At 37.8% G+C, this 24,303-nt stretch overlaps 2 protein-coding genes across 4 annotated transcripts in view; one reads left to right on the plus strand and one right to left on the minus strand.

Annotated features, from left to right (window-relative positions):
* PPP2R5A (protein phosphatase 2 regulatory subunit B'alpha) overlaps nt 1–24,303 on the plus strand; it is a 44,546-nt gene that overhangs the window by 18,981 nt on the left and 1,262 nt on the right. The window contains exons 3-12 of the mRNA XM_040612271.1: nt 4,932–5,033; nt 10,336–10,428; nt 12,378–12,508; nt 12,718–12,777; nt 13,901–14,009; nt 16,140–16,193; nt 20,167–20,217; nt 21,157–21,276; nt 21,365–21,492; nt 23,438–23,539. Coding sequence (XP_040468205.1) covers nt 4,932–5,033; nt 10,336–10,428; nt 12,378–12,508; nt 12,718–12,777; nt 13,901–14,009; nt 16,140–16,193; nt 20,167–20,217; nt 21,157–21,276; nt 21,365–21,492; nt 23,438–23,539 — 950 coding nt within the window. The remainder of the gene's footprint in view (nt 1–4,931; nt 5,034–10,335; nt 10,429–12,377; nt 12,509–12,717; nt 12,778–13,900; nt 14,010–16,139; nt 16,194–20,166; nt 20,218–21,156; nt 21,277–21,364; nt 21,493–23,437; nt 23,540–24,303) is intronic.
* The window catches only part of PACC1 (proton activated chloride channel 1), a 45,304-nt gene continuing 25,713 nt past the window's right edge, over nt 4,713–24,303 (minus strand). For all 3 annotated transcript variants that reach the window (XM_040612275.1, XM_040612272.1, XM_040612274.1), the window contains one exon: nt 4,713–4,771. In XM_040612275.1, the coding sequence (XP_040468209.1) occupies nt 4,728–4,771 (44 nt within the window). In that variant the 3' untranslated portion in view covers nt 4,713–4,727. The remainder of the gene's footprint in view (nt 4,772–24,303) is intronic.

The raw sequence follows: 24,303 nt of genomic DNA on the forward strand, positions 1-24,303 counted from the left end.
TGCAGATGCTTGCAGTCTGGTTAAGCTTTGAAGTTGTTCTCTTTTAGAAAATGGCACTATTTCAGTGCTGCCTGTCTTTATTTAAGAATGGCAGTGGAGTGATGAGCTAAAGTTTTCTGGTAAAGATTCTTGCAGGTGCAAATGTCAACAGAAAGATTTATCAGCGTAAGAAAGCAACTCTACTTTTGTAAATACTTCATATGGCTGTTTGTTACTGTTTTGGCCTTGGGGAGCTATACTAGAGTAGTGTGTTATACTAGAGTTGTAAACCACGGATTGACTTGTACTGTGCAGTTTCTACTAATGGCTTGTTGAATAAGCAACAAAATATTTGTGGTTGTTATCTGCTGACTTTCCCAGTTTCTTTATATGCATTTTCAAATGCTGCCTAAGGGATGTTTTAGATATGCCTGTACTCCATATACAGGGACTGCAAATGAAGGACATTTGACAATAATCTGAAATATTTTCAAATTGTTTTTTCTAGAAAATAGAAGTGTAAAAAGAATGTGTTCAGTGCCTGTGCATTTAGGCTAATGGTTCTCCAAACTCTGGATAAGTTTCCATAGGCACAATGCTGACTTTAAAAGTAACTATCAGGAACATAAACAGAGCAGTTCAAACACATGCTCTATTACTTTTGCAGTTTTCTATACAGGGCAAGCTATTTTTTCTTCAAGTTTTGTTTGGGGTTTTTGGGTTTTTTATTATTTTTTCTGCAAGCAGCTGATATAGAAGGAAGATCAGATCTTTAATATGAGTAAGCGTAGAAATTCTGCCATTATACTGAACGGCTAGGATTATTGAAACCCTTTTAATTATTTTGGCTGTTCCACCAGATGCTTGTTAAGTTTTACAAAAGATCTAGGACGCTGAGGCTTTTTGTACAGTTTGGGGTTTTTTGTGTTTCTGTCCTAAATGTTTTTTACACAAGAAAATAAAGGACAGAGTATGTCCACCTCTTCTTTGTGTGGGTGCTTTATTTATTTTTTTTCCTGCTGGTGGCAGCAAGCCTTGAATCTTTGCAGTATTTTCTTACTCTGTGTGCCCTCTATAGCCTCTTACTAGAAGAAAGAGTATACTAACTAGCCTATTCTACTTGTTGAAGGGAGATTTTCTTTTATATTGGAGTTGTTTTCTTTTCTTGGAGATAAGGTAGTGTTGAGCTGTTCTTTTGAGGTTATTGTTGTTGTGCAAATGATTGGGCTCTGCGGATGCTTGGTTTTCCTTCCATAACAAATTTCCATCTCCTTTTCTACCCTAAAATGACAGAAAATGAAGGCCTTAAATGCTCAGTGAGAGCTTTTTTCAGAGCTTGAGACAAAAGATCCCTCCAAGCCTGAATGGTATTTCTAGTCTCCCTGGCAACTGGCAGCAGAAAAGGTCTTTGCTGTGAATTAGGACCAAGTACCAGCTTTCAGAAAGAACTCTGGATAGATCTCTCCCTCCAAACAACACGTGTGTCAGGCTTGAGGCCTTTCTTTGTAGCAAAACTTCTATGAGATATAATAGACTTATTTTATATATATGTATTTTTTTAAATTTTTAGACTGTTCAGTGTTACTACATTAAAAGAAAAATCGTTTAAGTTTTTTGCAGAGTTTGAAGGATAGTATTTTGGGGATGAAAAAGTAGTAATCAGCCTTAATGAAACCCAGTAATCATCTGACTGGTAGTAAAGGATGAACAGACTCCAAAAATTCCCTGAAAAAAGCCAGAGTAGCATCAGTGGCAGAAGCAGAGCCAAATTCTTTCCAAAGTCCCTTGTCTTTTCCTAGGCCTGGGACACCTTTCCTCCAGCTTGCAGAGGAAGCAGCCCAGTTTCCTTGGAGTCGCCCGAGTCTTGGGGAGGCAAAGTCAACAATCCCTTACAGATATCAAGAGGAAAAATATGTTGTTCCTGGCCAGTGCATAGGCAAAGTCTGTGCAGGTGAGGAAGTCTCCTAGCGTTCCTTCCCTTCACATGGTCTCTGTTACCGTGATAGCTCCTGGGCCAGTACCACACAATGGCTTGTGTAGTTGTCCCTGCTCTGCTTGGATCCCGAGGTAGGGAGCACTGGTTGAAATGATACCAGTGTTTTTTCAAGCCACCAAGGATGGAACAAGATCATTAAAAAAATATCTTTGTTTAGGCAGATGTGCAGGATGTCTGCTGTAGGTTATCTTTTTGGTGCCACAGGCAACCTGATTTTCCTCTAACTTCTTTGCCAAAGCCTTTGAATTAAGAACTGAGGGAGAATTTTGCTTACAAGTAGTTTTGAAGGGATAGCACAGTGGCCTGTGCACCTCCTTTCCAGGTCATCTAAAACTAGTATCTTCTCTGTTTGGAAATTCTCGATTGAAAGAGCTCTGAAAGTAGTAGAAAATTAGGGTTTGGCATTGTGAACATTTGAAGTTTTAAAACTTCCTGGGAACTTAGAAGGCTCTAGCTTTTGTCAGGTTTGGGAGCATAGCAGAAATGTCACTCCAGTAAACATTACTCCTCCATCTCCTTGTGCCTGCCAGCCTCCCCTCGTTCCCCACCAGCACATAAAAATCCAACATAAATGAGATTGTCCTAACAGCTTGCACAAGCTGTGAATTCAGAATTCAAAAAAACATTGGGTACCCCGTCTGCATGCCCACAAATTGAAATTGAATCTACTACCTCTCCAAATGCTTAGCTCCTTGGGAAGTGGACAGACAATAAGGGATGATTTTTTTCTTTTTTTTTTTCTTTTTTTTGTTTTAATAAAATATAATTGCTGTATCTTAATACATTAACTGGCACATTTTCAGATGTCACTTTCACAAAACTTTGAGATGTAATTTAGAAAGCTAATGCTGGGTTTCTCTGGAAACCTATCCAGCTGTAAAAGCCTTTTATGATTTGTATTTCTTAAATCACAGTTTTGGGATAAGGCCCCTCTTATGAAGGAAAGGGGATGTTTTTAATAATATGAGAGGATGTAAAGAAGAATTTGCTCACAGAAGAACAATGGGGAGTTTAATCCAAATCACAGGTTTTGATCAATACTATTGGCAAGACATTAGAAAGAAGCAAATGAGACAGAAAGCAGAAGTATTTCAAACATAATGAAGTAAATGAGCTATTTCTTTAGGGAGACAGGCTAGCACAAGCACATAGAATAAACTGTGTACCATTTTTAAGTTTCATATGTTCTCAGGAGACTGATAATGCTAGTAGAAGTACTGAATACTCTGAAAATCATAAAATTAGTTTACTAAAGATCTGGCTGAGAGGTTTGCTCTTTGTTTCTGCTACAGAAGTATGTTCAGTAGGTAGTGCCTTTGTTTTGGGCTTGAAACTTGCATTCTGTACTCTGAGGTTCTGTGCTAAAGTGTTGACTGGTTGAGTTTATCAAGATGCATCTAGAAATAAAAGGATGTGCTTTTGAGAGACATTACCAGAAGACTTGTAAGCAGAGGTAGGGAGGTCTCTGTAGGGGACTGATCTGTATGTTGGATGCTTTTGTTGATTACTTATTAAGAGTAGACAATACCAAATAACACAACCAGGATTGTAGTCTTGGTTTTCGGGCTTGGTTAAAATTCACATTTCCTCAAACTCCTATTTCCCCCTCCTCTCCAAATGCCTCCTTGCCCCACCCCCCAGCCAGATTTTCTTGTGCTCCAGAATCCCAAGTCCCTTGTGTTTACAAAATTAAAGGATAGCTGTACTGTTTTAGGTTTTTTTTCTGCTGTACAGAAAGCTAGGAGACTGATGTAGTGCCCATCCATACAGAACATTATTGCCCTTCTACTCTGCTTTACTACATCTTGTCTAATGAGGCAGCTGATTCGTCTATGCAGAGCCAGCTGGGTGACTTCAGGATCTTTTAAAGTCCTTTTGCAAGATTCTTCAAACGCCTTGGAGACTCCATGGAAGCTGTGCAGTAGCATTTGCTGCAAACTGTCAGATATTTTCTTTTGTGTTTAGTAGGCTTGGGTGGTTAGCAGCTATTTGAAACAGATTTGATTGAAAAGATGAAAGAGTTTGAAAGATGACTGGAAAACCTGGGCTAAATGTGTTCCTGAAAAACTAGTAGAAAACGCAGAAACTAAATTAACTTTGTTCTCTTTTGTTCATGTTAAAGATATTTTAAATCCAGTATGTTACATCTGGCAGAAGAGATGTCAAAAGAAAAATAAATGTCATCTGAAAGATGGGTCTTCTATCCAGACTTCTTTATACGTCAAAAATCCTTGAAGAAACCTTTTTACACTTGTGCTTTTGAAATTGATTTCATATGGCTATATCATACTTAAAGTAACTTGGTAGCTATTTTGGGTTGTTTTTTTTTTTTTTTTCAAAGTTACTCTGTGTTAAATCAAAAAGCTACAATTGTTAAGTGTTTCTGACTTTCCAAAACCTTGAAACACTTTGAAATTATGAAAGGTGAAAAATTGTACACAGATTGTTAGTTCTTACTTGAAAGTGAGAAATACCTTTAAATTAATTAAAGCACTCTAAGGTATATTTTTGCAATTGTCTACCTTGCACGTGAAGAGAGCTCTGTTTAAATCATAATTGGTTAGTCATACTGTATTTGTTGTTTTATATAAAACCTCAGTTCTCAGTGTCACTTAGTTAAAAATTGGTCTTTATAAGAAGAAACTGAAATTTTCTTTGAACTTTTATGGTTTCCGAGAAAAATATTAAATAAGATCATGTCTAGCTACAAACTGATAAAACAGTTGAGACAGAAGTTACTTTCTTACTGTTTTCATAGGCCTGTTTCAGACTTTTGACTGTCTGGATTTAGCAGTTCTGAAAAAAATAAAGAATAAAATCAATGTATCATAGTACTTTTTTTTTTTTTAAATGGTTTTGTTTCATGCAGTTTTAGGATAAAAGAAGTACCTTGCTGAGGATGATCTGTGGAAGAATAAAAAGTGATACAATGAAACAATTTTCTTCTCTCTTGCAGATTAGTTCTAATATTTTCAGAACACTTCCACCTAGTGATAACCCAGATTTTGATCCAGAAGAAGATGAACCAACTCTTGAAGCCTCATGGCCCCACATACAGGTATGTGATTCCTTTATTTTCAAGCCTTCTTGTAAGTCAAGGACTGTGAATGGATACTTGAGTCACTTTGTGCCTTTGCTAAGACTGTCAAAATTGCTTTTGTAATACAGTGAAGTTTCTATACTTGAAAGGGGAAAAAAGTGGTGCTTTTCTTAACATGTATAAATATGGCAGAATGTAAGTCTTCCAAGTTGCTTAATACCTTTTTTTTTTTTAACAGTGATTGCACTGTTTAAGTGTGGTCTATATATATCTTAAAAATATCCAGATATTTTAGGTAATTATGTTCGTAAGAGGTTTGTTTTCTGCACTTAAGCAACTTTTTTCTGTGATTTCAATAAACTATAAGTGGATGTTAACAGTTAGGTTTCTTGTAACTAATAAAAAAATGGACTAATACCCTTAATTTATCTTTTTCTTGCTCAAAAGACATCTCCTCATTCTTTCTACCCTCTTCCCTCCCTTCGTGCAAAAACTTTACAATATAGGCGTTGTTGTTTGGTAACAGTTGGTTAGTTATTCTATTGTTGCACTCCTGTGCCAATCTCGTGATTTTTATAGCATTGCTGTATCAATCACGTGATTGACTTGCAGTCTGCTGAACTTCTTTTATTTTCTTTCAGTTAACTGTTGAAAGTTGAACCAACCTAAATCCCTTGTAGTCATCCAAGTTCATATCTCAGGTAGTTTGTTGCCGAATTTATTTAAGTAATATCTGTTAAATAAGTTATGTAGCAAAACCTAGCAGCAGGTAGAAGATTAATAGCTACACACATCTGCATACCATTCTCTCCCTTCTCAAGAGAGTTGAAGTACTATTCTGTCCCTATAATAATACATTTTTAAGGTATCTATGAATGCTCTTATTTAAAAAATGGACTTCTAATACTGGCTATAAAAAGTACATGTTTAGGATAATACTTGAGATGAGAAACAAGTTACCACAAAAAAAACACCTGCGCAGGTTAAAGGCTGTGATAATAATGATCTTACTTATCTATGCCTGATTCTAATTCATAGGAGAATTGGCTAAACTGAACTAGATGAGAGTCTTGATTTTGTTGGGGTGGGAGGGTGCAAGGCCGATGCAAATGTCTGTTATAGTCAGAAGTGGCATCATCTGCAAAATGTTCTCTGTCTCTCAGCAGTAAAATTTGTAAATGTCAGCTCGGTTCACTTTAGGTCATAAGTAACCTATAGTTTTTTTATAGAAAAAGATGTGGTTTCTGCAGCCAGTTCACAAGCTTTAGGCTTGTCTAAGAGAAATTGAAAGAGGTTCATAGCCCATGGTACTATTTGAAATTTTATTTTCAGCTTTTTCCTTTACCTTTTTCCAAATTGAGTTCTGGCCAGACTGTCTGATAATTCATTGTGGATTTCCCTCTCCTGCATCAGTTGTTCATCCTGTTCTTGGAATAGATTGCTTATTGCAGCACAATGGAAACAGTTTGTGTCTTCCTCTCCTTTCTTTTACAGTGCATCTGCTACTGGCTAGTAGAAGACAGAGTTTGGTAACTTTTTTTTTTTTGGTAAGGTATGAGCAGCCAGTGTCTGTTGTGGCTAGGATGCATTCTTGTTCCCCTGTTGTTGTTCCTCATCTTGTTCCTCTGTTGCTGTTATGCTTCTTAAGTTTGCAAACATTAGTATACAGGAGAAGGGAGAGGTTGACTATCCAGAAATGGAGATTGCAGCTTGCTTCCTGAAATGCCTTGGAGAAAGCTTCATGGATTTTCCAAGGCTTCCAAAGATTTCCAAAGTTATTTGTTACCTTTTACCAGCTGTACATGATCTAGGAGCAGTGGTGCTCATTATCAGGAAGCTAGACAATTCTGTAAGCATCAGAACTGCATATATACTCCTTTAGTGCACAAAACTTCCCTGCAGTACAGTTCAGAAACTGGACTATTGAGCACTAAGTTTTGTATTTCTGAAAGTTCTTTAAGAACAAAAGCAGCCGTCATGGTTCTAGAATTACATGTGTTTATATCAAGCATTCAAGTGGTTACTAATACAGACTTTCCCTATATTAGAAATGAGACATGCAACTGCTGGATTTGTCATCATATATTGAGAATCTTGCATTCATATCAACTTGCTGTATTTTATAGATGAGATGTACTTTGGGTTTGATCCTAATTGATACCCTAAACTTAGTCTTGGACAGTTTGTACCAAGACATTACAGAATTATGCTTTAACTTAGTTCTTCTGCTTGAAGTTTATTGCAGTCCCCATATCTGTTTATGGAAAGAAGCCATAATAGTCCTTCCTCTTTCTGTCCCTTGGGAAAAACAAAAGATAATTCAGTCTTCATTTGTAAAAGATGCTCTATCCCATGACAATTCTAGTGGCTTTTTCTCTGAATCCTTTCAAGTTTGAATAAATTTCCTCAAGTGTGTGTAGGACTGTGCATCTCTGTACTGTCAGTATCTTCCTGGAGTATCCCAGGATTTCATCTGTCACTTCCAAGGCTTCATCGTGTAGATGGATCTTATCATCCTACAGTTAACCCTTTCTCAGTTTAAAGGCTTGCAAATGCTTAAAAGATGCTTTTTCTTGGATCCTGAACTGTAACTTGGCAATCCTTGAGTTTCGTCCTGTAGTTATTACTCCAGGCCTTTAGGATCAATTTGTTCTTCTTAATAACCTGCCATGCTTTTTTCTTTTTCTTCTCTCCCCTCGGCCCTGGTGGTAGCTTCTAATACCATGATCATCTAAGCAGTTATCACACATGACTATTCTTTGTTGTTGTCACATAGAGAAATACTTAATACAGGAACTTATTACAGAAATATTTAATGACATATAATTCCAAAATGAATCCTATGAAGCTGTGCTAATAACCTCCCTCCGGCCATATATTTCCCATTTCAATACAAACCACTAACAAATGTATGTAGTTTCTGGCTTGAAAAAGATCAGTAGAGCATGGAATGGCTTGGGTCAGAAGGGACCATTAAAGATCACCTAGTCCAACTACCCTGCAATAAGTAGGGACATCTTCAACTAGATCAGACTTCACAAAGCCCTGTCTAGCCTGGCCTTGAATATATTTGCAGGGATGGGGCATCTACCACCTGCCTGGGCTGTTCCAGTGTTTCACCACCCTCATTGTAAAAAAATTCTTACATCTAGCCTGATTCTGCTCTCCTTTAGTTTAAAACCATTACCCCTTGTCCTATCGGTACACGCACTGCTAAAAAGTCCTCCCCCACCTTTATTCTAAGCCCTCTTTAAGTACTGAAAGGCCACAATAAGGTGTCCTCAGAGCCCTCTCTCCAGGCTGAGCAATCTTAACTCTCAGCCTGTCCTCATAGGAGTGTGTTCCCTCCCTCTGATGGTTTCTGTGGCCTTCCTCTGGACTTGCTCTAACAGGTCTTTCCTGTACTGAGGACTCCAGAGCTGGCTGCTTTGAGGTCGGTCTCACCAGAGCAAAGCGGCAGGGTTGTCTCCCTCAGCCTGCTGGGCACACTTCTTTTGATGCAGCCCAGGATACAGCTGGTTTTCTGGGCTGCAAGCCCCCATCGCCAGGTCATGTTGGGCTTCCTAGTAAACCAACAACCCCGAGTCCTTCTCCTCAGGGCTGATGTCAATCCATTCTCTGCCCAGCCCAGAGTTGTGCTTGGAATTGCCTTGACCCAGGTGCAGGACCTTGCACTTGGCCTTGTTGAACTTCATGACATTTGCATGGGCCCATCTCTCAAGCCTGTCAGGGTCCCGCTGGATGGCATCCCAACCCTCAGGCGTGTCAACTGCACTACTCAGCTTGGTGTCATCTGCAGATTCGCTGAGGATACACTAGATTCCACTTTTTATGTCATTGATGAAGATATTAAACAGCCATGGTTGATACCTTTCTAAGAATTGAGTGTGGTAATATTAAAGATTCTATTAGATTGTCTATTACCAGGTTTTTATAAATTCTGTCCTGTGTTGTCTATTGTGCAATTGCGTGCTATTGTGTTATCCACAAGATGAAAAATTAAGGCTGTACAGGGAAGCTTGGCTTTTAATACAGTTCTGTTGAAAGAAATTTGTATATGTTTAAACTGCTGATATGAAAAGCTCTTGTTACAGTCTGTCAGAGGGGAAAAAGACTGAAGGGGAGCTTGGGTTTGTGAGCTTCAGCTTTGCAGATACAGCATACCCTCCTTGAGGCTATGCATAAGTAACTGTCATCTCAAATGTTCTAGATAAAAAGTACTTATTGTCAAGCACTTGTCTCAAGTGGACTTCATAATTATAATTATGAATTAGGTGTTGGCTCTCAGTTTAATAAGTACTCTTAATGGTAATAGTTGAAATACATGCCTTAGAGTGTGACCATAGCTCTGTGTGGGTTTTATTTAGAACTCCTGTCAGTGATGTCTTTATGTATCTAAATTGCATTTTAGTATTATTACTAATCAGTTGTTTATCTAACATGATGTTAAGAAATAGGTGTTGAGAACGTAAGCAGCCCCAAATGTATCTAAACATATGACATCTTTCCTGTCAATTCTGTCTTAATTAAGAGATGCCTTACATGTATTTTATAGGTCTGCCTTTGTTATGGAAGTACAGTATTTTGTGTCTTGGACTTCACATGAACCCCAAAATATGGGGCTTTGTGCTCTGGCTTCTTCATGCCTCTCAGCTACCTCAGGCCCTTGCTAGCTCTATCTGCTGTCTGTTTTTCTATCTGTGGGTGTTGCAGGATCATAACGAACGGGGACTTGAACTCAATAGAAATAATATACTACAAAATATAAGGGATGCTGAAGATAAATCTGCAGAGGGTCCTGTTGTTTGACTTGAGCATCCAGGATATAGAAACCTAATGTTAAGTGAAACTCAAGTTTCTGTGTATTCGTTCAGCTTTTTAATACGACTTTTTACATTTAGAATTTGCAACTGAAACTTAATTTCAGGAGCACTTAGCAGATTTTTCTTCATCTGTTTAAAGAATTATATGATGTTAGAGCACTTTACCTTCAGTGCTGAGAAGTGTTTGGTAACTTATTTCTACATAATAAATTCTTAATATAGTAGGAAATGTGAATATATATAATACTTAGAATTTTTTTTTGTCTAAGTGATACTTTCAGTAGATTATGTATTAAGCTGTGACTCTTCTGGGAATTAGTGTTCTTGATATTACTGTAACTCTTCCAGTAAATTCCAGAAGAGGCTGTGATTAAGCACTGATGTGTTAGGCTTCCTTTAAGCATGTGAACAGTCCCACTGACTTTGTGGTGGTGGCAGGGCTGAGATCTGTTATGGTGTATATAGTAACTTCAGATTTTTCATTTCAATGTTTGTAGTTGGTGTATGAATTTTTCCTGAGGTTTTTGGAGAGCCCGGATTTTCAGCCTAGCATTGCAAAGCGATATATTGACCAGAAATTTGTACAGCAGGTAAGTAGAGAGTTTTCCCTCCTCCAGATTTAAAGATCAGCCCTCAAGCTTAACAGATGGACTGTACAGCTAAGAGAGTATTAAAGCTTTCATGTTGACACAGGGTTAAATTTTAGTCATTCTAACAGTGATTTCTGCCAAACACTAAATAAATAGCACATCATACACATCAGGCTATATGTAATTAGTAACTTCAGAAACACTGTTTTCCGCTATCAACCTCAGTGCTTTGCAATGCAAAATATTTGTCGTTTTTAAGTACAATTTGTGTTTTTAATGATTTGTAACTTCCAGTCAGTAACTTCAGATCAGTCAAACGTGCTAATTAAACTTTTGTAATGCTTTTATTTTTTCATAGATTTATCATGGGAAAACTTAAAGCAAACTTTTTCTTGTAAAAAGTTCCTGTACTTATTGTACATGAAACATGTTCCAACATCTGCTAACGTGACTGGACAGGGTCATTCTCTTTACTATTGTGTGTTAAACACAGAAGGAAAATCTAGTAAGAAAGCACATAGGAAAATCGTGCTTCACCATGCAAAATAACTATGAGCAAGAAAGTGAAGTGAGATACCATATTAAATATAACTTCTCAAGGAATTAGGCTGTAGAACACCATAACAATTTTTGTCCAAGGTTAACTCAGTTTTTTACCATGTCAAGACACTTGTTTGTCAAGGAAAAGCTCAGTATTTGAAGAGCAAGTGCTGGCAGGCTATCACAGTGCAGCAATGAAAAGGAAAAACATAGCTGGATGCTTTCCCTCCCCACCTTCAGTGACTGCATTTAATTTCCACTTCTTTGGTTTTACTGTTCTTGTTTATAGGTGTTTCCTTCTTCTCTGTTTTATTCTATTTTTCCAACAAAATTCAGGCCTGAAGCTGCTGCTGAACTATTGGCTGTGGGTACCAAATTTACTAATTGACCCATGGTTCTTAAGTGCCACGTTGCAGAGTTTCAATTCCTGACATTTCACTTGATCTTCCTCTCCAGTACAAGAAAGACAATGCAATGAACAGCTAGCTATATGTGGAAAGAAAGTGGAGTAGTGACCCTGAGAAATTCCTTCTAAATATAAAAATGAAATGAGCCTGAACAAGTTCCTGAACAGCTCTTTCCAGTCCCATATGCTCTTTGGTGTAGACGTACCTAAGCTCACAGACCTGGACTGAGCAGGAGCTGTAGCGACTGCTTGAGCAAAGTTACTGACTTGTTTAGCACAGTTAGCATTTCTGAATACATTCTCAATTGGATGTGCAGGGAAAAAAAATTACTAAAATAATGGTCCAGTGGGGTTGGAATATCTTTTGATGTCTTCAGGTGAGTAGGGTGTTTTCTGTATCCTTGGAAAACTTTCTACAAGGAAAAAAATGTGTGGAAAATCTTGCTAGCTTATTGTGGCATTTAGTCTATATTAGCAGAGAGTCAGTTATTATTACATATTTTATGCTTAATTTAAGACCCCCTCCATATAAAATCATTAATTTTAGTGAAATTTCTTGTAAAGGAATGCTTTTGCTTAACCTTCAAGACACAAGTAGCTTTTTGGGATGAGGAGTACAAGATTTTAATTAAGAAATTGTAGATATCTGACACAGTTTTGATTCATTCTAATTTCTTAAAGACCAAGTGTAAATCACTTAGCTAAAGGTTTGATAATCTCATTCTTATTTTGTTATTGTAATAGTTGTTGGAATGGCTTTATCTATTGCACACAGACATTTGAAGGGAATGAAGCGGCTGTTTTGTGAGGTTTTTTTAAGTTATCAGCTTTATTAAAAATCCAATTTTGAAAATATAATGTTGACATCCAAATAAAATTTTTGGCTAAACTGATTCTAATTTTCCTGATTTAAACTTGTAGATTAAAGATAAAATTTGAATTGGTTAGTAACACAACAAACTAAGTCTTTCAAAAGTAATAAATTTCAATTTAATTTTTAAAGTTATTGGAGCTCTTTGATAGTGAAGACCCACGAGAACGTGATTTCCTGAAGACCGTTCTTCATAGAATTTATGGAAAATTCCTTGGTTTAAGAGCATTCATCAGGAAACAGATTAACAACATTTTCCTCAGGTATGCTCTGTGTGTGTGTGACTAGGTTGAGGAATAATTTATCTTGCCTATATGGTCTGGGTCTGCAGTGATTTATTCTTGAAATAAAAAAACCTGGGTTTGATCTGTGATCTGGCTTTCAAATATTTAAAGCTTATTACAGGTTATTTCTTTGGGATCTGTAATCCTCTGTTTTGATTTCTGATGGTTGTCTTTTTTTTTTGTAACAGGTTTATATATGAAACAGAGCACTTCAATGGTGTTGCTGAACTTCTCGAGATATTAGGAAGGTAAGTTTGATCTGACAGAAAAAATGTTATTGTGGGTGCTTGCTTTAGCTTTCTTGCTTTGGGAATGGAGGGGGAAAGGAATGAGTGATGACGTGCAGTCACTGATATAACCTAATAACTGCCTGGGTTACCATGTGAATACCAATTCGGTGCAAGTTTTAAAGATGACTGGCAAAATATTTCTCAAAGGTCCTTGTTTGTCAGTAATACCTACTCTTGCTTATCTTATCTGATAGATGACTTATTTGATTCAGAAAATGAGTGTTAACTTATGCCCTCATGCTGAATGAAATGCTTTAATCTTCATTAGGCTGGTTTTCTTTAAATTCTATTCAGGAAAGCCTTGTAAGTGCTTGGGTGTTTTGGTTATCTTTTATGACATTATTTCACTAATTTAATTTTTAACTTTTTTGTGGTAGTATTTTCCTGTTTTTCCAAAACTGTCACATACATTTGACAATAGAAGATTTTATAAATATTACTGGTCTTAACTGAAAATCCAAACACTATGAAACTATTGTGGAACCAATTTTCATGAAAATCAAGTTAAAAGGATAGCATTATTTTCTCAGACTTATCTAAAATATAGAGGGGAGGAAAAAACCCCAACCTCTTCCTGAAGGACTTTTGTCTATACGACTCATCAACTCTTAAAAACAAGATTACTGAATCAGTGAGATAAATTAATAACTTTGAACATTTGTTTTGAGACTGTTGAACAACCTTTCCCTACAGAAACAAACTGCTGTTAAAATAGTTCAAAATTACATGCCATCTATTTTTTTTCTCTGCAAGTTGCTAGTGATTGTGGATGAAATGGATCAGCTTCCTGATGCATGTGTCTAAGCTTTACAATTAGACAGCAAGACTTCCTGTAGATGGTTCTACTTTAATGGAAGTCATGATAAAAATACTTCAGGCCATCTACTATGGTTCTCTGGTATTCCTGCCAAGAGTCTAAACTCTTATACCAACACTTTAAAGGTTGTGCAAGTATAGAGCTATTTTATGAAAACAGTTTTAGAAACTGAATTGAATGTCTCTTGAATTTAGAGAAATTCTTGTCTTGCTAGGAAAAAAATATTTTTTAATAAAAATAAACCCTGCTTATTCATGTTTTCAGTATTATCAATGGTTTTGCACTGCCACTGAAAGCAGAACACAAACAGTTCCTTATGAAAGTTCTGATTCCCATGCATACTGCAAAGGGATTAGCTTTGTTTCATGCACAGGTAAGCTTTTGCCTATTTTTAAGAGTGGTGGGGGTTTTTGTATTTGCATTTGAAACTAATGAAACTTAAAGCAGTACGCGCCATAATATCAATATTCCAAAACATTTGCAAATTCAGTCACTCCGGCTTTAAAGATCTTACAGATCTGATGTCTAAATGTTAATTTTGAGATAATTAGCACATATTAAAAGTAAAAGAATATAACAGTGCATCGAAGTCATGTCACCTGAAGTGAGAAGCTTTTTTGCTTGCTAGTCTTGTCACACTTTAAGCTTCATTTAATCTCAGGACCTTGTGCTGTTAATCACTTCCTTTATGTAACCTAAGTGCTGTGCATAAAGGAACCTTGAGTATGGCCAGGTACTCTTCAGAAGTGTGGGGTTTTTTTATTTCTAAAACCATACTAGTGATGGGGAAGGGTGGAGAATGTTGGATACAAATGGCAGATATATATAGTAGCTGTCAGAATGCTGCAGTTCTTAATTTGACTTCCATTCTTATACGTTGCACATTCAGCATTTTATTTGAGGAATAATGTATATACTTTCTAGACATGTGGCACTTGAGTATTGAATACATTTGATGCAGACTTGCAAGTAATTCTGCTGTGGCTAATTAAAAACTTGCTTTGTTAACTTAGCTCACTAATACAGCTCCTTAGAGACTAAAGATACACGGAAATGCGTTTCTAATTAAAGTGAAATCATTATGACTAGTCTACAAGCAGGATCAAGTCAAAAGCTCAGTTAATTCCTAGTTCTCATATAAAGTTTTAACTTAATTAGATCACTTGTCTTTGTGGTTTATTGCTATGCAATAGGCTGCTCTGTGGTCATGTCAGTGATATGAAAGGGACTGGTCACTTGCCAAAGGTGTCACTGGTAGGTCAGTACAGCAAGATAGCCTTTTTTCTTGGATGATACGTTCAATGTGGTTCATCGGTACCTGAAAAGGTCCTGTTAATTCGGCTGTACTGTGTACCTGGAAGTAGCATTTGGTTTGCTGACCAGGCTACTCATCTGTCGCTTCATAAACCACTAGTGCCACATGCAGTGTCAGCACTCTGGGTTTCTGGTTTCACACTAACCGGCAGGTGTAAACCCACACTGTATCTGCTTTGGGATCCAGAGAGGCCTGGCTGCTCTTACAGCACAAGTTTAGCCTACCCTTAAAAGTTGGAAGTCTTAAAGCTGAATTCAGTTTGAGTCTTTGTGTCTTTGAACAATAAAGCATTACTGTACAACATATATATAATGGGATTTTATGAGATTAATGTGTGACTTTTTTTTTTTTTTAATCTACACATATGCATCCTTAGCCTAAGGGTAAAAGAAATAAATTAGACCCATTGCAATTAGCAGCATTGTAATTATCTGCTTTGGGATGACAGATTAAAAAAAAACCACCAACAACAATGGAAAGAGGACGCTTGTATTCAAGCATTCCAAGTATTGAAATGTACATTATTTTTGTCTTGGCTTTATATTGTGAGAAGAAAAATAGTGTGACTTCTTAAAATCAGTCTTAATGGAATCTAGGAATGTAACTACTTTAGTAATAATATTATTGTATGGTTTCTGTACTGGGCAGAGGTATGGTTGTTCAGTTAGTTAACTATGTCCTAAGTAACTAAACAATAAGTAATTATAGACCGTATAATGTTACATTTTGGCCTGAGAAGATCCCTGGATGGAAATCACTAGTCTGGGAGAGCATGCTGGTGATTTAATCACATTATACTTCCCCCACTTCATACGCTCTTCCACGGGCATTTGTTGTTGGCCATTGCTGGGGACAGGACACTCAGCTGGACAGATGTTGCCTGATCTCTTGATTTTAAACTTTGTCAAGTTTAAAAGCAATTTTCTTCTAGGATGAAAAAAAAAGATGATTTTTGATATACAGGAAGTTTTTATAAGATAGAGCAGGCCTGTATATCTTGCTGCTTTAATTACAGTTTTGTTTAGTTTGGAAGAATTTGAAATGGCTGTGTTAGGGGTGTTTTGGGTTGGGTTCCCTCCACCCCCCCACAATCTGAAGTGCTTCCATTATAAATTGTGATATTTAGTTATGCTGCAATGTCTAAACAATGTCTGTTTAAACTAAATAGTCATATGACTTACATTCTAGCTCGCCTATTGTGTTGTACAGTTCCTGGAAAAAGATACAACTTTAACAGAGCCTGTAAGTGTTCTTCAGCTGAATGTTTTTCTATTTTTAATTTCAAGTGAATATTTCAGTGTAACTTGTTAGAATTGTATAGCAGTGCTATCTGTGCTGTCTTGATTAATGATCCATAGGTATTTTTTGGGAAAAATTAATTTAAATCCAGAACAGTTGTTAAGAAAATTCTGGGTTTGAAAGGGCAGTTATCTCTTAATCTGTGACCAAGATAGAGCACAAATTTAGATAACAGTTTGAACCACTGATACCATGCAAATTACCTCATCCGAGAAAGCGTGTAACAACATGTATTCCTTCCTGCTAAGAACTAATGTTTTAGTATTTTTGGTGCTGATGGCTTGTGCCTAGCCACTGCATAAAGCTGAAATATTTTAGGGAATAAACAATCCCAAAATAAAAGTTGGAAAGAATAACAACACTTTATTTAGACAGGAAGAACTCTGAAATTCCAAATGTGATGTTTCTGTTCTGCCTCTTAATTTACTGGGGTGCCTCTTGGCAGCTATGATACAGGTGCTTCAGGCATCAGTGGCTTTTGCCTGACTGAATCTCCCATGATACATATTGACAGCTCAGCTAAAAAAGGGGGTTGCAGTGCTTCGTGCAAGGGCTTTGGCAATGCCCATAAAGAAGAATGCAGGCTCAGGGCAGTGCAGTGGCTCATGGGGACAGAGATTCATGTCAGGCTAGCTAGAACAGGAGCTGGTTTTAGCTGGACAATCAGAAATCTTTCTGTTACGGTTTGCTGATATTTATAATAGTTTATACTTTTTTGTGACAAAAAAAATGAAGAGCTTACACAAAACCTAATTTTTTCGATAAAGAAAGCAGATAAACAGCTTTGTAGAAACAGTATGGATCTCTACCAGTCTTTCAGTGGAAGCTTGTTTTCTGCACAGCTTAAGTATTGATGTTCCTCGTAGAAGACCAGTTTCTCTGTAGATGGTGGAAGGTGGTTGGCCTGACCAACTATAAACTTGCTTTGTCTGCTTGAAGCATCTTCTTTCCCCCTGAACTGCAGTGTTGACAGCTACATCGGTCAATAAGCTTATTTTGTTGGGATAGGGCGAGGAGAAAGGAACTGCTTAGGCCTTATTCCTTTAGCCAAGTGATAAAACCACCTAGGCATTTTGACAGTTAAAGCTGACAAGTGAACAGAAAACGTGTAATGTTGCATAGAGCCCTGCAAGTGATTGAGTGAAGTAACAACATGACAAAGTTAGAATTTCCTGATATGAATTTACAGAACTATGATGCTGGATCCAAACCCAAACTTTGAAGTAAAGAAGGCAGGGTTTTTGAAGTGGGAGTGACGTAGTGCAATTCCGAGACTTCATCTGGACTATAGTATATACAGTTCTGGTTGTCTCATCATCAGTAAAGATGAATTCGGAATGGAGAAGGTAGAAGAACTCAGTGCAGAGTCATTGCCTGTACGTGCTTTGGTCATTACTCTGAGCGTATGGTAAAATTTGCTTTATAAAGGAGTAAAAAGTAAGAAGTGAAGCTTTAAGAAACTTTCTGAAACGCTTGAAAAATAAATGTTAAAGTTTGGGGCAACTGATGAGATAGCATGTGAAATTTTTTTTTGGCTTTAGGTCAAGTAATATTTTAAGAACTCCATCAGAAGGCGCTCTTCACGAGTACCTTACTGTTATTTTTCTGGCAGGAATTGTCACTCAGGGTCAATTTAGAGGACATTCAATCTGAGCTCTTGTAACTATGGTAGTCTGCCTTAGGTCAGTCCTGTGATGTTTGCAGAGCTGACAAGAAGAGTTTGTTACCTAACCCTGCTAAGTGCAGTGGCCTTTACATTGAAGAAATCAGGCTAAAAATGCAGTCCTTGTATGCGAGATAAGTTTTTTAGCAGGTACCTGCTGTTGTAAGTCAGTATGTTGTAAGTATGGGAATTTTGTAGCTTGGATTTATCTTAAGTGTTTCATATAGTAAAAGCAGCAAGATTTCAGATCTGCTTCATGTTGAGTATTTCTTTGAATAAAATCTTTGCACATCAATGTACATGTATCAGCTCTTTCATATGAAAGCACAGACAAGATGGAAACTGATATTCTTTCTGAGGAGCAAAGAATAGGTATCTTGTTGAGGTCTGCACTGTTAGAACAGATTATTTCTTTATCAAGTTGAGAACGTGTAATGTACTCAGCACCCTTACAAGTGCTGGAAGTTGGACTCTTCCAGCTGAATCAGTTTTATGTTTTCAAGACCACCAAATGCATGCCCCAGTTAGGGGTGTGTGGTAGGTTCTCACAGCTTTTCTTCGGCAAATGTGCCTGTCTGAAATTTTTTTGCTTACTTGCATTGTTCTGGGGGAAGGGAAGGTGTGGCAGCGTGAGCTATTGCACCTCTAAACATTTGGTTTGTTCTTTCAAAATACAAAATCTCAACAGTACATAACGGAGTTAGTCATGAGCTAATTAACAGAAAATGGCCCTAGATTTAACGTGTACTTACATAGACTAAATTATGAATCTAGAGAAGCAAGTATAATTAATTAACGCAAGTTTGACTCATTGATAGTGGAGAGAAGCAAGGGTGCAAAGGACTGCCAGGTCAGGTAATTGCAGTGAAATGGAGGAGCACAAAGTTTCTCCTCCCCCCTCACTGTGCCATCTGCCCCAGCTCCTCTTCTCTGTCCGTGGAGGCAGCAAGGAGGCCAGGTCAGCAGCAGCCGAGCAGTTTGGGGAGGGAGCTCAGCCTCTGCGGGCCAGGCGACAAAGCTGGCCAGGGCCCTGCTCCTTCAGCAGGTGTCAGGTGCTGGTGTTGGTATTTCAGCCTGCTCGGCAGAACTGTACGGACAAGGCGCGGTAAGGAATCTGTTCTTCCCTTGTAACCTGCTTTGTTTCCATAGATTTGAGCATAGGCCTTTACCAGCTGCCTGAGGTTTCTGCATTCGCTCAGTGTCATTTGAAGTGACATTCAGTTTTGTAGTGGCAGGATATGTGAGTATCCTAGGATACAGACTTGTGGGCACTTAAAATCATATTAACTTTTTCTTTGGAAAGTCACTTCTGATAGTACACATAGTTGTGAATAAGCCAGTTGGGAAGCTGGGGGGGAAAAAATAACATGGCAGAAACCAAACATGGAAGTTGAATAGAACTATTCTGTTCAAATAGTTGACTAAGTTCTGCAGTTGGGTGTGATCAGTTAGGTGCTGTTGTTTCATAAAAATAGAGGTCCTTTCCTCAAAATGAAAGTTACAAGGCTTGGAGAATGTTTTTGCTTCTAAAACATAGTTACAGCTTTTTTTTTTTTTTTTTTTTTTTTTAGCCAGCATTAATTTTGTAATTTAGATGCCATGTCAGATATTTGTTTCTAGGAAACAGGCCTCCAGCCTTTGTTTGTTGTGTTCCCCCCCTTCCTCCTGAGGAGCATACTTTCTAATTAAGCTTCCTGAAGGTTTTTTTTCCCCAGTCCTTGTGTAAGGCAGTTTCCAATGTAGATACTGGAATATATTTTCCCTTCATTTTTCTTTTTAAGTTTCCAGTCTTTGACATTTCAAATTCTAGAATTTAAGAGAAAGTGGTAGAGGCCACGGCTCCCCTGTACAGCCATTTGTGCAGTCAGCCTGTATCGCTTGCTTTCAGGCTTCAAACCTTGATGCTGAGACAGGTGCTCCCCGAAGTGTGGATAAGTAGAAGACATATTCTGGGAAATCTAGCTACAAAATCAAATTGTTATCAGCATCCTATCAATTCATCTATGTACTGGGATGGGAGCGGAGTGCGAACAGTAAGCAAAGACTTGTGAGGGTCTGAATTATTCCGCTGACCTAAACAAGATAAGTATTTAAATGAGACAGCACAGTTTATTTTCAGTGGAACTACATTTAGCTGTATTCAGTTTTCATTGAACTTCTGGATAAAGAAAAGCAAAACTAGTACTTTTTTAATCTTATCAAATATGTAATAGAAACTTGTTCTGCTTTAATTTGTTTGTGTTTTTAATATAGGTAATCAGAGGACTGCTCAAATTTTGGCCAAAAACTTGCAGTCAGAAAGAGGTTGGTCTTGTCTGTTTTTGATGTCTGCTGTGATGTGACATGTGATGTGGCAGGTTCATGTGCCTCAGCTGTGCTGTTCAAGAGATCTTGCAGAAAACTTGCAGTTCAAGCTTCTTGGGGTGCTCATCTTTGTCGTGCAACTCAGTGCAGTTGTTTTGTATGTCTGTTCTTCCTACGGTGTTACTATGTTAAAACCATATTGAAAGTTGTATTCTAATTAAGGTACTGTATAGAAACACTGTTTTCTGAGGTGAAAAGTATTTTAGTATAGGCCAGGCTGGAGGTAGTTATCTACAGTGTGACACAAGCTCAGCATCTGAGTTACTATGTGCCTGGTAAAGCATACATACGTTCTTTTTCCAAAGTATAAAAATAACTTTAAATGGCCTTGGAAAATTCTTTTTTTTTCTGGTTTCTTTGATGTAGTTAAAAGGAGTTTAAAAATCAAGAGTTTGATTTATGCCACCAGATCCCACCCCGACAGCTCTTTAAAAGTGGGGTCCCTTTAATACTGTTGACCCCGTTTGTGAGTGGTGGTAAATTTTTCTCTGCCACCTACCCAGTGTTCTGCTGGTTGTAATTTAAAACGGGAGTTAACTGTTTATCACTTCAAAAGCTACTTTGGAGATCTTGCATAATGGTAATTGCTGCAGCCATTCCTGAAGAATTAAAAAGCTCTAGCATTCTTCTTAACAGTAAAAAACCATATTCTGCAGGAGCAGTTCTGTGAAGTGTTTAGAGCAGTTACACAAAAGAAGAAATCCAAAACTCCCTGACTTCTTCCAGGCTGCAAAAAAATGTGGGATGTCTAATGCAATGTAATGACATACAGTGTTCTTTGTGGGATTCATGACTAATGTATAAGCTGTGTCTCGTTTGTTTACAGTGACGATATAAAACATTCTCATACTTTTTGATATATTTCTTTTATACAAACAGGTAATGTTTTTAGGTGAAATTGAAGAAATCTTAGATGTAATAGAACCAACACAATTCAAAAAAATAGAAGAGCCTTTATTTAAGCAAATATCCAAGTGTGTATCAAGTTCACATTTTCAGGTAAGAAAATATTAAAGAAAACCACCACCAATGTTAAAAAAATTCGTAGTAATTCTTTGGCTGCTGACCCCTAAACGTTGTGTTTCAGGTTGCAGAAAGAGCTTTGTATTTCTGGAATAATGAATATATTCTTAGCCTGATTGAGGAGAACATTGATAAAATTCTACCAATCATGTTTGCCAGTTTATACAAGATCTCCAAAGAACACTGGAATCCGTATGTAATGTTTAACTTTATCTATAGTACCATAAATAAATTGTCCATGGTTTCAAGCCTGGATTGTAAGTTTGTAAATGTGACTTCATTTTTACTTAATTTCATTGTTTTAATCTGATTTAAGGGTGCTAAAATTGACATAGTTTTAAGCTGCATCATGCTTTCATTGCTCTGCATTGTTATGATTGAGACCTGGAATTTATTGAAAAAGTATGAGGAAACTGCATGATGGTCTTCATACTGTAATCACGTTTGATCCTATGCGTGCGTTAAAAATCCAAATTGATGCTACTGAGACCAAAACAATTTCCAGGGGATGCTTTTGCTGTACTTTATGCTTTGCTGTCCTTTACTACTTTAGATGAACAAAATTCTGTCAGTGTCTTCATAAGAAGTTATTGCAGAATTTGCTTGTGTCCAGCATCTCAAACTGAGTTGCAAGTCTATCTGCAGAATGTAAAGCTTGTAGAGGCAAAAGCCAGGGTAGGCAGGAGCCTCCCACAACTCTGAAGTGCATCAGATGTCCTGTTTCAAGCTCTTAGAGGCTCTGAAATTACTTTATCTAGATGGTGTTTCTAGTTGCAAATGTATCAGCTAAGACAATATAAATTTTGGAGAACTAGTTCTTGGAGCATTAATATACTTGGGACCTCAACAAATTTGAAGGATGTTGCTCTTTCCCTAGCTGCAGGCAGAAGTTGCTCTTTATAAAGTGAAAGACACAGGATAATCGTATACCTTGAGGGCAAGGAAGTTTGGGGAAGAAAGTCTGACCCTTTGGTTTTAATCTGCTTTGGAGGGCAGACGCACTTATATCCATCTAGCTGTCCGACCCAGACTTAAGTTGCTCAAAATCAAGCTTTTCCTCTTGGAAAACCAAAACCCTGAATAAGCTTTTGTCTTCAAACCACGTGAAAGCCACTGTTCAAAAGAAGAAAGTGTGCAGACAGGCTGCGGGTACTGTGCAGTTTGAGCGTAAGCCCTCTGAATAGCTGGGAGGTTTCCTAGGGCCAGAACAGAGCGTACTGAAAAGGCAAACCTGGCCCTTCTGTTACCACCTTAAGATTTATTTTTTTTTTTCTTTCCCTCCTTTTCCAAGGTCACAAGACTGCATGGCACCCCTGCTCTGCAGCCTTACAACCAGTACTGCTTTGTGAAGGTGAACTGCTAGTGAGGGCAAAGACAGTTTAGCTACTTTTTTGATTAGTGATCAGCTTCATGATAGGCACTTTCTTAATGTTTCATTTGATTGCTGTTTTTGCATTTCTTCATATAATTAAGAGTGTGTTTAAAGGAGATAAACGCTACAATGTATAAGGTAACTTACTGAAATAGGAATGCTTTCACAAAAAGAATAGCCGTACCTAATGTAGAAACAGAGCCAGCCATGTAAGACACAGTGTTGCTCAAGCTCTTCAGTTTCCTAAAGAAACGAAGGTACCGGAAACCATCACCTGATGTTCTCTAACAGGGCACATGCAGCAACGCTACCTGCTGCCCAAAAACGTTCTGGTAGGGCTTTTAGTAGCTGTATTAAACCATGCACCTGTGGTTCCTCTGCTGCATTCTTCTGTTTGCCAGAAGTTTTATTTTTCTGGACTCCCGTATTTCATTACTCAAGTATTACAAAATTGTTGTTTAAAACTCACGTTTGTTAATTGTTAACATAATTGAATGGCTTTATAGTACAGCCACAGTACTAATAATTATATCCTATGCCATTACAAAAGTCAGGAATTTATGGTTAAAGAGCCATTTCAAAAAATGTTTATATATGGTTTTTATTAATTCACAGAGGAAATTATAGTAAAGGATTTTGTGTCAAACTCACTGGCCTTACATTTGTATCTTGATTAAGCTCAGAGTCCAAAAAAGAGAATGAATACTTGTTCACTGAAATTAATTTTGTGTCTTAATTCTAATGGTTGTGTTCTTTCTTTTCTAGCACTATTGTGGCACTGGTATATAACGTGCTGAAAACCCTGATGGAAATGAATGGCAAGCTTTTTGATGAACTTACAAGCTCGTATAAAGCAGAAAGGCAAAGGTACTGATTCTTCCCCCAAATGCATGTTGATGAATACATACCCAAAATGTACCAGCTGAAAAGAAACAAAACTTAATTGTGGCTGTGGGGTTCTCTGATGGAACTGCTCATCAGATACTTGCTGCTGGGTGTCACTTGAGCGGAGCCACCTGCCCAGGTGTGTGTCTGTGGTGTGGTGGGAGCGGGAGCCCGGGGAGGGGGCAGGAAGGCCCCAGCTCCCATCCATCCTGCCTGGGCAGGCAGCTCGCCCTCTCCTGTGTGGTAAAACCAGGATCAGCTGCTGCCATGAAGGGCCTCCTGGTGCTGACTGCTGCTTCAGGGTGTGTTGTGTGAAGAGAGCTGAGCTGGAGAACACTTCACAGCTCAGCTAAAACCTCTCTCATTCTAACCTACTGAGCAGTACAGGTGGGATAAGGGAGGCAGGCGTAGGTTCTCCCAGGCCAGCTGAGACCACGTGCCAAGTCTCCTCTCAGTCGTCGTGCTTTTCTCCCCCAAAGATGCTTAGTTGCCTTGATGTGTCTGCATGTGATAAAGAGCCTCCTTAGACTTGCAGTCATCTGTGCAAAGCCATGCTGCAGCCATTGTCTGAGTTTGTTGGAGCAAAGTTACAGTTTTACCACTAACCATTCCCAATTTGTATGCTTGTTTTTTAACAGAGGAAACTAACTGCCTCTGTAACTAGCTTTGGAGAAAACCTTAAAGAGGAATTACTCGATGTAAATCATGGTTGTTAAGTAACTGAGTCTCCACGTTGTGCTTAAAAC

This window comes from Falco naumanni, chromosome 12 (genome assembly GCF_017639655.2).
Source record: "Falco naumanni isolate bFalNau1 chromosome 12, bFalNau1.pat, whole genome shotgun sequence".
Classification (NCBI taxonomy): Eukaryota; Metazoa; Chordata; class Aves; order Falconiformes; family Falconidae; genus Falco; species Falco naumanni.